General features: G+C 38.7%; 1 protein-coding gene across 1 annotated transcript in view; it reads left to right on the forward strand.

The window, feature by feature from the left end:
- The window catches only part of BMP5 (bone morphogenetic protein 5), a 56635-nt gene extending 43384 nt beyond the window's left edge, over positions 1-13251 (forward strand). The window contains exons 5-7 of the mRNA XM_065835384.2: positions 7355-7431; positions 9301-9411; positions 13084-13251. Coding sequence (XP_065691456.2) covers positions 7355-7431; positions 9301-9411; positions 13084-13233 — 338 coding nt within the window. The 3' untranslated portion in view covers positions 13234-13251. The remainder of the gene's footprint in view (positions 1-7354; positions 7432-9300; positions 9412-13083) is intronic.
- Positions 13252-15075: the final 1824 nt, after the last annotated feature.

Raw genomic sequence — 15075 nt, forward strand, 5'->3', positions numbered from 1 at the left:
CTTGATACTTAAATATAATACTTTCAGATTGAATCCCATCTTTCTATTCCAGGAGGAAATGAGAATTGGACAGATTTGTTAAGCCTCCTTGATTATAGCAGGAAAGCAGCACACAAGCTCCCTTCTTGTTTAACCTGGGAAAAACTCAACCGTAACACACGCCAGTAAGTTGCATTGGCGTGAGAATTACTTCAGGAAGAGCTGTCTGTATGTCTCAAAGCACTGGTCAACCTCATCTGTTCATCCAGTCATGCTTCAGAGCTCTTGTAAAACAAGAAAAATCAGAGCATCTCTAGTGAAATGAGCATTATGAAACAATTTTTCTCTTAACCTCTTTAGGTCCATAGTCTGCATAAGCCTAGATTTGCATCAGTGTGTATGTTGATCCATGCCAGATCTCTGTCAAAAAAGGTTGCAGTTCAAGAAAATCATACTGTTGAAACAAAATCAGGTTAAGAAGCAACTGCACATGCAGTTGCATCAAAGGCAGAGGCAGCAAGATATGGGCAGGCTGGAATAGATGGCAAAGCTGAAGGCACAAAAATAGCCACAGCCTCACACAGCAATGTCCTCCATAGCAAAACTGCTTGGAGGAGTAGCTCCCGCACCATGGCAAATCTGCTTTCATTCTCTTACGTTGCAGTTTGCCTCAACAGTCCTCAGCTCACAAAAAACATCTTTAATTTGGGTGCCATTAATGATCAGTGGTGGGACTTTCCATGCTAGAAGTGATTCAAAACACTTTTAATTACTATTGCAACAGTGCTCATTAAAATCTGCAGATGAGCACACTGACGGCTACAAAGGCAACATGCAGATTCTATCCAGATGCTCTAGTGTGCAAAAAAGGCATGAAAGAGAGAACATATTCTCATTCCCAGATCTTCACGTCTCCATAGAATACAGGCAGTCCTTCCATGAGAAGAGCCTGTAATCAGGGAAAAGCTATTCCATTTTCCTCCTATTCACCAGCCCCAGGATCTGTACAATTGCAGTGAATATGCTGCATCCCAGCAGGCTTGCAGGAGAAGGCTGATTCTCGCAGTTCTTTACAGCCTCCAGTAATGAGCAGCACTTTAAAAGTATGATTCATCTCTTCATATTTAAACCAAAGAAAAACCAAAATAATTCTCCCCATCATCTTCCTCATGGCAGCCTGTCAATAGACCATATTCAGTTCTCATCTAACCCCCTGATGCATGACACTGTTGGCATAAATGGCATAGTGATGGGCAAACATAATCGTGCGATGTGGGTCCTTGTATCTAAGCTTGTTCCGTAATCTTATATCTACAGCATCTAAGTCAGACATTGGCAGTGAAAAATGCTCATCTACACGGCCAGAGGTTATGTAGGCAGACCCAGATAGGTATGCTGCCATTTATACGTCACAGGCATTTGTAATACCTCTCTCTGCATGTCGATCCAAACATTTCTACAGTCATACCTTCCTTCTCCACTTGTTTTTTTTTTTTTTCCTTCCTCTTCTGTTGTGTGTTTTTTTGTTTGTTTGTTGTTGTTTTTGTTTTGTTTTGTTTTGTTGGTTTTGTTTTTTTCTCTTTCTCCTTCCCCTTGCCATTGCCTTTTGTCATCTTACTTTTGCTGTCTTTTTTTCTAAGTTCTTGGACTTCAGTGATAACCTTTACTGTATTCTCAGTATGTCGAAAGGAAAGCTTCACTGGGCAACTCAGTTCTTCCCTTCCACTGGACAATACATTTTTAAAATTATTAATGAAGATATACACAAACACAACATGAAGAAAGTAAAATCTATAAGTGTCAGTTATTATAAGAGCCATGCAAATGTTGACAGATTTAGGTTCAGCATCCCTTTGTTGCTAAGAACTTCAAGAGAAGATGACCCCAATGCAGTGCAAAGATAAGAGAGAATTAAGCTTAACAGTACTTCACTCTGCATTTCCTGTATTTTATTGATTGCTGTTGCACTAATTAATCAAAAACACAGTACTTTGTGATAGTACATATAGGCATGTCCATGTGTCCTTATTTCCGTTGAAAAAAAAAAATCCTTATTAAATTTCTTATAAATATATTTTCTTCCTTCCACAGCTCTTTCTGCTATGTAGGTGTTTGGACCCCAACTGCAGTCTCTGAATAGCAGCAAAACAATGTTTTTTCAGTCACAGTAGTCTATGGTTTTGACTCTTGACAGAATAAGCATATGGGCCTTGAAGCTACAGTATGTGTAATTGGATACTTGGCACCAGATCTTATTATGAATGTCACATTTGATACTTATATGAAATGTTACATTACATACAACATTTGTCTTATATGAAAGAATTCAAGGAAGGAATACATATTTGTTCAAGTCTCCCTTTCTTTGAACGTGTGTGGGTTAAATGGTTTGCAGATACATGCCTGCACATGGAACTCAGACCATCATATCAGGTGTTCTGGTGCGACTGGTCATCCACCCCTGCCTAACCTGTATTCAAATGATTCATAGCATCGGGGCAATGAAGACATCTATGCGGTGTCTTACATATTTATTATTCAGCCTGTCTGCTTTAACTGTAGAGACTTCTGCTTTGTTCTGGTGCTAAACCTTCTGTACATATTCTTAAATATGAAAATGTCATGACTGAGAGAAAATTGGCAAAAACACAATCTTCAGTTTTCCTTTGTTTGCCCACTTGGGTACTACCTAAAACTGGATTGTGACTTTCCTGATTTTCTCATATGCACATCTTTCCGATGTTTTTCAGTCGCAGCTTTTTTGCAAAGTGACTTGCATTTTATATGACTGAATTTTAAATCCCCAATAGCTGAAACAGAAGAGTTCAATATTTGCTTCCTATGAGCACTGATATTAGTCAAAATCAGTATATAGATCCTTGTGAAGAGTGATCAGTGAAACACAGTTCATTTTTTTTTCCAGGTTCCTTTACTTTCCACTACCTTCATGTTACTTCTTAAGTGTGTGCAGAACATACTAGATTATTACAGACAACTCAGCACAAAGTATAACTAAAAGATTTTGTTTTTTTAAAACTTGTGGGGTCTTAGGATAGCCTGCCTTGCTTCCAGTGGCTAATCCAGAAAGACACAGGACTCTCATAGGATGTGGGTATCTATTTTGACCCTACATGCCCTGTGGCAACTGAGAGTATCTGAGATGGCAGCAGATAAATACCTACCTCTGGAGAACTTTTAATGACTGTCACTGAGAATCAGCCCATGAAGGGCTAGGAAAATGCCATTAGAATGAAGGTAGTGTTTATCTTTAAAAAGGAATGAGGATTTGGGGTACTATAGCTTAGAAAGCCTAACTTAACATCCCTAGTGGTACTAGAACAAGTTAGTACTGCGAGAGGATATATTTTGACTTGTGCACAGGTTTTGAGGCAGTTTCAGGAGACATGTTGGGTTTGGGGCCCAGCTATATTCAAGAGAAAGTGGCTACATAGCCTGCTCAAAAAAAAAAAAGCAGATTCAAAGAGCATGTTACCAATAACAGTAAAATTTGGGTGGGTAATTTGAATGACATCTCATTGAGTCTCTTCTGGATCTGATCCAGTCCAACATTTTATTGGTAATTTGGATGATTGATCACTCCTCCCAGATCTGGTATCCTCTGTGAACTTGCAGAGAGCACACTCTGTTCTATTGTCCAAGTTACTAACAAAGACTTCAGTCACTATTGGCACCAGTACTGATCCTTTAGAGGTATCCCTAGTAACCAGCTGCCAGCTGGACTTTGTACTGCTGATCACAACCCTTTCAGCCCAGCAGATCAGCCAAATTTCCACTCATTATATTCTTTACCTATCCAAACCATATCTGACCAATTGGACTATAAGAAAACAATAGAAGACCATAACAAAAACCTTCCTAAAAGTAAAGTGAACAACATCCAGTGCTTTTCACAAGCCCATAAAGCTAGTCCGCTCATTACTGAAAACAATTAGGTGGGTTAAGCACAGTTTGGTGTAGTAAATCCATGCTGGCTGTTACAAGACACCTTCTTGTTCTTTATGTGCCCGGACATGGCTTCCAGGAGGATTTGTTGTATAGAATTCCCACAAACTGAGGTTAAGCTGATTGCCCTTCTTGAAGACAGTTGTGATATTTTCCATTTTTGAATAATCAGAAATATCCTCCAGTCACTATTAATAAGCAAAAATGGTAGGGAGTGACTTTGCAATGACATTGATGTTGTGGTTTAACTCCAGCCAGCAACTAAACACCATGCAGCCACTCGCTCACTCCCTAGATGAGAGGGAGTACTCAGAAGATTGAAAGTGAGAACACTTATGGGTTGAGGTAATGGCAGTTTAATAGGTAAAGCAAAAGCCTTGCACACACGCAAAGCAAAACAAAGAATTCATTCACTGCTTTCCATCAGTGGGCAGGTGTTCAGTCATCTCCAGGAAAGCAGGGCTCCATCAAGACAAAGAAGGCACCAAGTATCTTAATCTGTTCTGAGTCCTTGCAACAAGGTTCTCTGCCTTGCTGAATGATGAATTTGTATTTTTCTAAGTTTTTCTTTTTGCTATGAATGTACCTATAAAAGTCCTTGCTGACCTTCACATCCCTCACAATTTTCAACTCCAGCTAAACTTTGGCTTTCTTAATACCCATCCCTGCATGCTCAAACAATGTGTCTGTATTATTGCTGTATAACTCATCCCGATCCCACAGTACTTTTACTTCCTAATTGAATTCAAACTCAGTCAAGAGTTTCTTATTCAGCCACTGTGATTTTATGCCACACCTGCTTGACCTTTTGGATGTGAGAGTGGACTTACCTTATGCTTCTCTCAAAGTTTGCTCCAGAAGACCAGGCAGCTCTCATGGTCTCCTTTGCCCTCCAAGCCAGTCTCCCATGAGTTCATGTGAAGATCTCTAACCAAGCTGAAACCTATTCTCCTGAAGTCTAGGGTTGCAATGCTGTTGTTGATCTTGGTCATCTCTCAGAACCTGCTAACTCCACAATATCATGGTTGCTGCAGACAAGTCATACTGTAGTCCTTATCAGCATCCTCACCCCCAACCTTTTCTTTAGTCATTGATTTGCATAAATACAACATAAACCTAAGGTGGCCAGGCGAGAGTATATATATATAAAAATATGTGAACTCGACCATTTGACAGTGTGGTTTTGCTGCAAAACTCCTGTTCTGGGAAGTACTGCTAGAAAATAATCTGGGAAATGTAGGAAATAGTTTACTTGGCACTGTGTTCAGTTTTGGCCATCACATCTTCAGAAAGACACAGAGAAACTGAAGAGAAACCAGAGGGTAAATGATAGCACAGATCAGGACAGCTGACAAGAAACAGTTGGTAAATTTGCAGAAAAGCTCTTTTAAGCCAGATAATTGGAAGAGTTTTCTGCTAGGACAGGGAATAGATAGATAACACTACATTGTGTTATCTCATAGACTGTAGAACTCCTTGCCTTTCATTTTATATGAAAGAATCCTCTCTCTTAATTTTCTAGGAATTTTTAAATAGAGATCTTCCCATCTGTCACGTCCTGCCCTCAGGCATGAGTGGGGGAAGAAGTGACTCAGGTTCGTGGGTCCTCCCCTAGTTGGAAGACACTACACACAGTACTTAAGGTCCACAAACAAAAGGCTTTTATTTCACAGCTTGACCCAAATGGTATATGATTCGGTGGCAGAAGGATTTACGTTATTGTAGGTTCGATCAATAAAAATTAAGTTTGCAGCATATGCAGGGCTGAAAATCTTATATTACTATGCTACATATAAAATAGAAAGCAAAAAGGTAGAAGTATGGAAAAGAAAGAAAAAGAGAGAGAAAGATTTCACCATCCTTATGGCTCTGTTTTACGTGTGATGGAGTTTGCAGTCTTGGATCCAGCAATGTGCGGCATCCTCTGGTGTCTTGTTCAGTTCATGTGGTGAGCCTGGTGGGGAGAGTGGTCCTCACGATGGCGGGTGGGCGCCGTCAGTGCTTGCACAGCGTGGGCCTTTATAGCCCTCTGGGTTGCCTGCTTGCATAACTTTTGGTCTTTTGTGGAGGTGTTATTGTGAAAGAAAGAAAAGTCTGAGGGGAAGGGATGATTGTGAAAGATTTCCCTTTGTGACATGCTGGGCATATCAGAAGGTGAAGCTGTGTGCCCTCTGGCATGTCTCCCACCTCCCGTATCGGCCAGTCTGCCTGGGCTGTGGCTTGTTAGCTTGTCATTGATATGTAAATTGCAGTTCACCCTATACTGAATATATCATCTTCTGTGGCTCAATGAATTGGTTTTGCCACGGTGTTTCGGCCATTATCCTTATCAGTACATGACACCATCCCAACCTCAAGCCTCTTAATTTAAAAAAAAATGTTCCTAAAAACTGCTGTTCATGAAATTGAAGATTTTGTTTATTTTTCCAAGTCTTGTTTGTTTCTTTGTTTGTTTTTCTTATCGTGAGCTTCAACTGAGAGTGGGGTTTTGTTTGCTTGGGGTTTGGTTTGTTTTGGTTTTGTTTTTTTCCTTCCGGAATGACAATTTTTGTCAAAAAAAGACACTTCAGCATTTTTTAAATGGAATCAGAGGAGACAACCTGTCCTCTCTGCTCCATTACGTGCTTCACTGATGGCATTACTAGAATAGCACTAAAAACCAGCACTGGGGTGGTAATGTGGTGAAGGCATGACCCCATTCCCTTCCTTTCCTGTTACTCAGGGGCAGTAAGGAACAGGCACTTCATTTTCTCAAGGATTAAGATTGTTCTGGAGAAGCATGTATGAAAGGCTTTGCGTGTCCTCTGACAGTACAGAAACATTCAGACTTTTAAAAAGCATCTGTTAGTCTACTTGTTTACATTAGTGTTACCAAATGAAGAACATTAAATGGTGAATATTTCCAGAAAATACGGTAACAAATGAAAGAGTACAAAATATGCTAATGCTTAAATAACAGACTTGGAAATTCTGTTGTTTCAGGAAATTTTTTTCATTGCTAATTTATATTTACAATTGGGCTACTTTCTTTACCTGGCAATTGAACCTGTGCCAACATATAGATGACTTCCCCACCTCTTTTATCAAGATCTGACTTGTCCTTCTTTGATTATTTGTCTACATATTATCAGAGGTTTTATCTAACTAACCAGCAAAGAGATATCATGTAAACCCATTTTCCCTAATGCTGAATGCATCATTTTGTCTGTGCACACAAATTATATCAGGCTGGCACTGCTGATTCTGAATTTCCTATTTTATACTGCCCTTATGGCTACCCCTAGGAATATAAATGACAGTATGCTTGTTCCTTTCCTTTGTACAGTTTGGCCAGGAGCTCAAAAAATACCTAAATCTTGTTGGTTCTAACAATGCTTCTAAGCAATTTTTTATTATCATTTTCTTCCTGTAGATTATAACACAAGCGAGCAAAAGCAAGCATGTAAGAAACATGAACTTTACGTGAGTTTCCGAGACTTAGGATGGCAGGTATGGTTATAAATGCTGTTTCCTATAAATTCTAATTAGGGCAATCTATTTTACAGTCCCTTATTACTCACGGTCTATTTTCCTCATGGTAATTAATATTTCACTGAAGAGAGACAAATTCTTTAAGTGCATTTTGCAATTAATATCGCTCTCTGTTGCTTTATCTTTTTTGACTGCTGTTCTTCCGAAGATTTTGCATAAATTAATAGCTTTACAATCTTGATTCATTCACATAAAGATAAATCTGAACTATTACTCAAGATGTGACCAGGTCTGCTGTAAATGAAACCAAAATCCCCACACTAAACAATGGAACTTCTGAAATTTGCACTTGAATTCTCCTTCATTCAGTGCTGTCTGCTGCGCATCAGAGAGGTTTCACTGGGGTAGGGTCCATAAGGAATTAGTTCACTGCTTAGTGGTCTTTATAACACCATATCTAAGTCTATATCATTTCTAGGAAAAACTTGTCCTGCCATACAGTAACAAAAAAAAGAAGTTACTTGTAGTAAAAGGTTGTAAAGAGAGAGGCAGGGCTTTAAGAGATCAACCTAAGGGTTCTTTTTTCCAGAAAGCAAAGAGCTCTTTATAATGAAAGAAAAAGAAGGCTATCAGCAACCTATAACCTAGACGTATTGCATATGTAGGTAAGAACTCAGAGATGGCTGTCTATGCATTTCGCATTTCTCTGAATGATTTAAAAACAATTCTCCATGAGCAGAACAAGTCTATGAAGAGAAAAAGTGTGCTATCTCTTTAGTGACAGCTCATCTTTTACAAATGTAGCTTTCTCATATGGCCTCATTATTCTGCCTGACTTTTTGTAGTATGTTTATCCTCACAGCAGCCTGAAGAAGTAGGTGGAGACTGTTCTCCCAAGTCTGCAGAGCATAATCATCCTGTGCATGGCCACAGAGCAGGCTTGTGGTATTGCCTTGAACTCAGGCTACTGAACAAGTGAAGTATTGTCTCTCTGCAGATCACAGATTTTTCCAGGTATCACCAGTTTTTTCATTTTTTGAAACAGTAAATTCTGATATGCCCCAAGATGTGACAGGTTCTCTGATCAGTCTTTCAAGTTGGCGACAGAGAAAAGAAAATCTATTTTTTTCACCACAAAAATACTTGAAGAATTCAAAGTTTTGATTGGTAAGCCAAAGCTGCAACGTATGATAGTGAGTCAGTGAAACTCATAGTCAAATGAGATAAAAAGAAATAAAATGCAAGAAGTAGGTACTTTATCCTCTCTGCCCTTCCCACATCATCTCCATTACCTTTGCCTGTCGAAGGAAGAATTCAGCAGACTAAACATATAGCTTTCATTAACATTTTAAAATATTTCCCCTCTTGTGGTGTTTTCCCCATGCTGTGCTGCCAGAAATACTCAAAATGACTTATTCAGTGACATTCCAATGGGTAATCTCTAGCAACCCTCAGTCTCACACAATAATATAATTATTAGTATTGAGAATGCTGAAGAAAGAGGATGCATTTGGATTAGTTTTGTTGCAACAAGAAGTGCTTAAGATTTTTAGCCTAGGAAGAAAAGTGTTCTGACAAATGTATTTGGACTTTTAATTTGCCTCACAGCTTCATTAGTTTGTATTCAGTACATATTTCTAAGTTTAATTTAATTTTAGTCTGAATTTTGCATGAACAAAACAAATACTTCCTTTTTTTTTTTTTTTGGCAAAGAAAATGTAATTTAACATGCCACATTCTCTAGTTTGTTTTGTCCTTGGACAACTTGTAGTTAGTTTTATATAGTTTTAAATTCTCTAAGTGAGAAAACAAACAAACAAACAAACAAACAAACAACCAAAAACCAACAAAACCAAACAAGTGTTTTTTTATTTGTTCTTGTTTTAGGATTGGATTATTGCACCAGAGGGCTATGCTGCATTTTACTGCGATGGAGAGTGTTCTTTCCCCCTCAATGCCCACATGAATGCAACAAACCACGCCATTGTTCAGACTCTGGTATGCCTCTGCCTGCATTCTATTTGCCTGTTTTGCAGTTGCAAGTGTCTTGGGAGAGGGGTTGTATCTTCCTCTCTATTTGCTACTATTGGATTTTGGTTATTTCTGTCTAAATGATAACCCATTTCAAAGACATTCATTGAAGATTACACTGCAGAGTGACTGGTGACCAGAGTGGTAGGTTTCCCTTCTATTTCAAGTGCAATAACACATGAGAAAACTGTGTTGTATTACTGGAGAATTGTGTAGACAGGAACCAAAGGGGCCCCCTGGTCCCACTTCCAAGAGCATTTTGCAGCTTATTGAAGCTCTGTGTTAGCATCTACATGCTATACCTTCCAGAAATACTGACACTTGGCCACTCTGTGGACCTCTGTTGTCAACTGTTGGCAGAGAGAGTTAAACCGTAATTTAATGTGAAGCTTTGCAAGCAGATGCATTTACATCTAAGAAATTGTGTTCAGTCATGCCTGGCTAACAAATGCAATCTATAAATAAGTGTGTTTGGATCTGTTGCTCTGCCTGGTACATGTAAAAGGGGATTTGCAGCCAGCTTTCTGCCTCTGCTAGTTCTTATGTTAGTCCTGTACATCAGCTGGAGCAGCCAAAAAGATGATCTTAGTTGAAGCAGCTGGCTAGGTCTCCTCTAGCCCAGCAGCACTCAGCTATGGTTTGGAAAACACAGTATCTACAGAAATCAAGACCTTTAGGCTACGGCTAAGTGTAATGTTGTGGGTCCAATATCTGGCCATAATTTTTCACCTGTCCCAGCTGAGGAATTGGCTCTGAGCAGGATCAGTATTAGCAAAATTATTAATAAACAGAGGAATGAGAGATAACACACTAGGAGGGAGCAGGAGTATGAAATCAGAACAGGAAAGGGTTGCCATCACTAGTTAGTTTCTGGACAGGTCAAGGCACTAGACTACAATTAGAGAAACATGGGTTTAAGGCTCCCTCTAATTTAAACTGATGATAGGAAAGCATCCTGGCCATCAGACTGTGCTAATGAGTCTTTCCATGGATGGTGATAATTTTCTTTGATTTTTACATTAAAAAATCTGTGCCTGAAAAAAATTTACCCCTTCAGAAATGAGCGTAGCTATTTCCGTCCTGGGAAAACAACCAACCAACCCTAATCCCACAAGCAAACAAGCAAACAAACTGCACCAACCCAAAGCCCCACACCAAAAAAAACCTCAGAAACAAACAAATAAAGCTTCATTGATTTCTGAAAGAGAACAAATTCTGCTTGTGAAAATTGCCAGGTATTTCTTAATGAGATAGACATTTTGAAAACCTTAGCATGTGCTGAAGCCTTTTCCTTTCCATTCAGCTTTTCATTTACTCACCTTCTCCAAGTCCAGCCACCAGTGCAACATTATTTCTGTATACCAGAATTTGAGTCAGCAAGACTTATAAAAAGAAGGGAAAATGTCAGAGGCTGGAAATAAATAAAACTGTGGTAAGGGGTTCAGGTGAAAGGGAACTGCAAATGCCAGTTGGCAAAGAATATAGCAACGTGCCTGGGAGACAATGAAGAACAGCATATATGCTGTCCTGAGCTAGAAAGAAATAGGTCAGCAAAGCAATAGTTTAGCATTATGCAAACATTGTCCAGAAAAGCTGCCAATATAATTGAGATCCCCAGGTTAGAGTTCCTTCCTATAATTATGGACTGTTAAATAAGAAGTGGTCCAGTGCTATTTTCTCTTGTGTGTCTATCCTTTCCAAAAATTATTAACTTCCCATTGTTCAGAAATTCGTTTAGTTTGTCCTATTTTTTAAAATGGATACTTAAATTTTCCCTCTTTTTAATGGCCTTTTTGGAATTGTGTGTCTCCCTCTGCATGTACTACACATGCATTCAGTTGTGCAGCCAAAAAATCATGAGGCTAATTAAATTTTAACTGCACATAAATTAAATGAGATAACAGTAGTAGAATGCTTTCTGGTTTAAATTATACAAAATTCAGATTTGCACAAGGTGTGCACATGGGGATGGCTTGGGAAACAATTATTCATACACCCCACCCTAATCCAAATGTAATCGTCTCCCAGCCATACTGATTACACCATTCTAAGAAAGCCCAGTCTTTGGATTGGAAAGTGACTGTTCCTTGGTACCCCTCCAAATTTACTGACTCATTTTTTTTTTCTTTTGTAACAAGAATAGGAGAAATGCTGGGCCAATACCTCTCTCCTTTTTCTGAGGCTGAACTTAGGCAGATGGATGATACAGACGCATATAAATACATATAGAATGCGTTTAATGAATTATACAAGTTTTCTTCTCCCCTCTTGCTTCTCATCACTCTCTGAGCAGGTATTGGAGCAGCATTGACCTCCTGGTCATGTAAGTCAGTGGATCAGCAGGTTCCAGGCTCACTCTTGAGAAGGCTGTGAGCATCGCTGTCGTGCGGGGCTAGCAGAGCCAAGGAGCTCCCAGCTGGGGTGGCAGGGGCTGGTGGGGCCAGGAGTTACGGCAGGGCAAACAGCTGCCTAAATGAGGCACAGTCATTCTTCTCTCCAGTGCTTTGCTATTCATTTGTTAAACTGTTTTTAAATGTGTGTCTAAACCCTTACGAAACTGCTACTTCAGGATTTATTATTGCTCATTTCAAAAGACCTTCTCATGGTAACAGTTATGTAAAAATCGTTTCCTGATAGACTCTTCTCTGTTGTCTGGCAAAGGCTCTGGGTTTATATCGCTGCAAGACAGATGGCTCTAACAGTTCTACAAAGACTTAACATACAAATGAAACCTATTACTGCTGAAGTCTTCATCCATGCCTTAATAATCTCTTGCCCTCTCTATTACAACTCCCTCTTTTCTGGCCTTCCTAGTTTCCAAGTCGTCAGCATGTGTAGAATATTACATCTAACCTTCTTTCAAGTATGAAGAACTTGTATATCCCCAATTTTCAGATATTTCCACTAGATCTTGTTCATTCTGGGATGCTGTTCAAAACTCTTTTCTTTCTTTTTAACCTTTCATTTACATATTTCAGCCCAGTGCACACAAAGCCTTCTCTGCCTCAGTCCTTTCCCCAATTCCTCTGTCCAGCTGGCACCCACCTTATGAATTGACTTTGACTTCAGCAGAAGTAGAATTGGATCCACAGATACCTAGATAAGACCTACAGATACCTTCATGCTGTCTAAGAACCCACATTGTATCATTTCATAGGCAGAAAACAGTTTATGATGAGCCTTTGCCTGCACAGCCTTTGCTGTCTGTGACAGACTTTTCCTTCACACTGAGACCCTGAGACAGGAGAGCACTTTAGCACATGCTGGGGTCCCGCTGGGACGCAGGACTTGAGCCTGTGCTTCATGTTAAGTGCTGTCCTCGGCAAAGATGGTACTAGCAATATGTTAAAGTGTTTTTCTGAGCAGCTGCCGAACTCCAACACTTTTCTAAATTTCATCTGAAAACCAGCTTTCTCTCTTGGCCACTCTTCCTCATTTATCTCTGCATCTGCTATTATTGTATATCTGCCCACACGACTGAAATCAGAGCAACTTTCTGGAGGTAAGCCCTGCTTTCAAGCTGCTAACAGAGGAAAATCTGTGAGCGCAGCACTCTCTGAATTGCAAAGACATGTTTTGCACTGACGTCCTTGTACCTCTCTGTTTGATATATGAGCTATGTATTTATCTGTCTTTCAGGTTCATTTGATGTTCCCTGATCATGTACCAAAGCCATGCTGTGCACCAACAAAACTGAACGCAATCTCCGTGCTCTACTTTGATGACAGTTCCAATGTTATTTTAAAAAAATACAGAAATATGGTCGTGCGTTCATGTGGCTGCCACTAGAACAAAAAAAAAAAATAATCTAAAGCAGAGGATTTTATTTGCAATTGTAATAAAGTCAAGATATGAGCCCTGCTGATGAAAACACAGTTCTAAATTTATTCCATTTCATGTCATCTCTCATTTAAATGTACAGTATAATGTATATAGTAGCTTTTATTTATTTAAAAGTATATAGGTTTTTTTGTATGAGAAAAATTTCAAAATCATTTATGTTATGGGTCACCTTAATATGCAATAGAACTTCACAAACTAGTTTTTCGATATACCATACTGGAATTTAATTCATCCCATTTCAGTATTTTTAAGTAAAGCCTTTGTATAGATTTTTTTAAAGCTAGAAACTCCAGAACTTCTGTAGCTGCTTCATGTTGTTAAAGGAACTAAAATACATTTGGTCTTACTGTGCCAATGAAAACTGTGGTGGAGTATCTATTTAGAAAAAGGCACAGGAAAAAACAAAACAAAACAAAACACAACCAACAACAACAACCACAAAAAAACCCAAACAAAACCCAAACAAACAAACAAAAAACCCCAACACTTCTTGGCTAAAGAAATTTTTTCTTTTAGAAGTTCCGCTCCATTAGAAAAAGAGAAATGTTGAACAGTGTCTAAGTAAATAAATAGTAGGTAGGAAACAGAAGTGAAAAGATTGCACGTAATTGTTGTAACTATTTTCTTTAACAAGATGAGTGTAACTGGAGGAGTTATGTTACTTCTTGGCTTGTGGGCTGCAGAGCTTGCAAAAGGCTCAAAGCTTTGGGAATTCTGTGGAGACTGACTCTCGCCTCTATGACTTTCCAATTTAACACTAAAAATTGAACTACAACATTCTTACCTCAAATCATATCAGTCTATTATCTTTTAGACTGCTCTGGCAAATATTTTTATAATAACAGCATGAGGTGAAATCAAACAAACCAACCACACTAGCCAACTCATTGTATACACAAGTGATGATATACACAAAATACACAGAAGACAGGGTATGGACTGGCATCGATCTATTTAGCTTCCACTTTTGAACATGTTTTCTGAGTCTGTAAGGGAAAACACAGGGGATGCAGCAGTTGTCACCTGTTTAAGTGAAAATCTTGTCCCTTGATGGTAGCTGTTTTCAGACAAAGATGAAAACCAGCTTTTGTAGTGAGCCATTTGGTAATTTGCAGCCTACTTTCTCTCTCATCTGGTTTTCTATCAGTTGGTTTGAATCGTGAGATGTGAGATCAGTCATCTTTCCCTTTTTTTAGCATTAGCTATCATAACTTTGAAATTTTTAAATCCATATAAACAATTTTTGATCTCCCTAAATTTTTGGCCTCAAATGATATCCTGTGGTTGTGAATTGCGCAATTAATTACAGATTATAATTCTCACCACCACTACCTGTACGCCTATTCTGAATTTATCATATTTAATGTCTTTGGATATCCTGTTGTTTTAGTGTTATTGAAATGAGAAATAGAAACTCTGTTTTCTCTTTACTACATGGCTAATTCTAATATATGCGTTTATCATGAATTGCCTTGATTAAAAATGGTTCATTTAAACAGTTCTCAGATTGTTGGTAGAAAATGAATAGGATATATCAGTTTCTCCTTAGACAGTCTATTCACATAAAAGCTGTCTTTTCCTGTTATTTAAAGCATATTTCAGAAAACACAGATTGTTATAGACTGATCAAATTAGCATGTGTGTGACTGTATGTGTGCATGTGAATGTGCAACTGTCCTTTTACAGGAACTAATTTATTTTATCTTGCTGTTGGAGTAATACATAAGTCATTTTTATGCATACACTCAGTTTTTTTAAAAAATTAACAGTTCTGAGTTCGGTTTTGTG

Source organism: Patagioenas fasciata, chromosome 3, assembly GCF_037038585.1.
Source record: "Patagioenas fasciata isolate bPatFas1 chromosome 3, bPatFas1.hap1, whole genome shotgun sequence".
NCBI lineage: Eukaryota > Metazoa > Chordata > Aves > Columbiformes > Columbidae > Patagioenas > Patagioenas fasciata.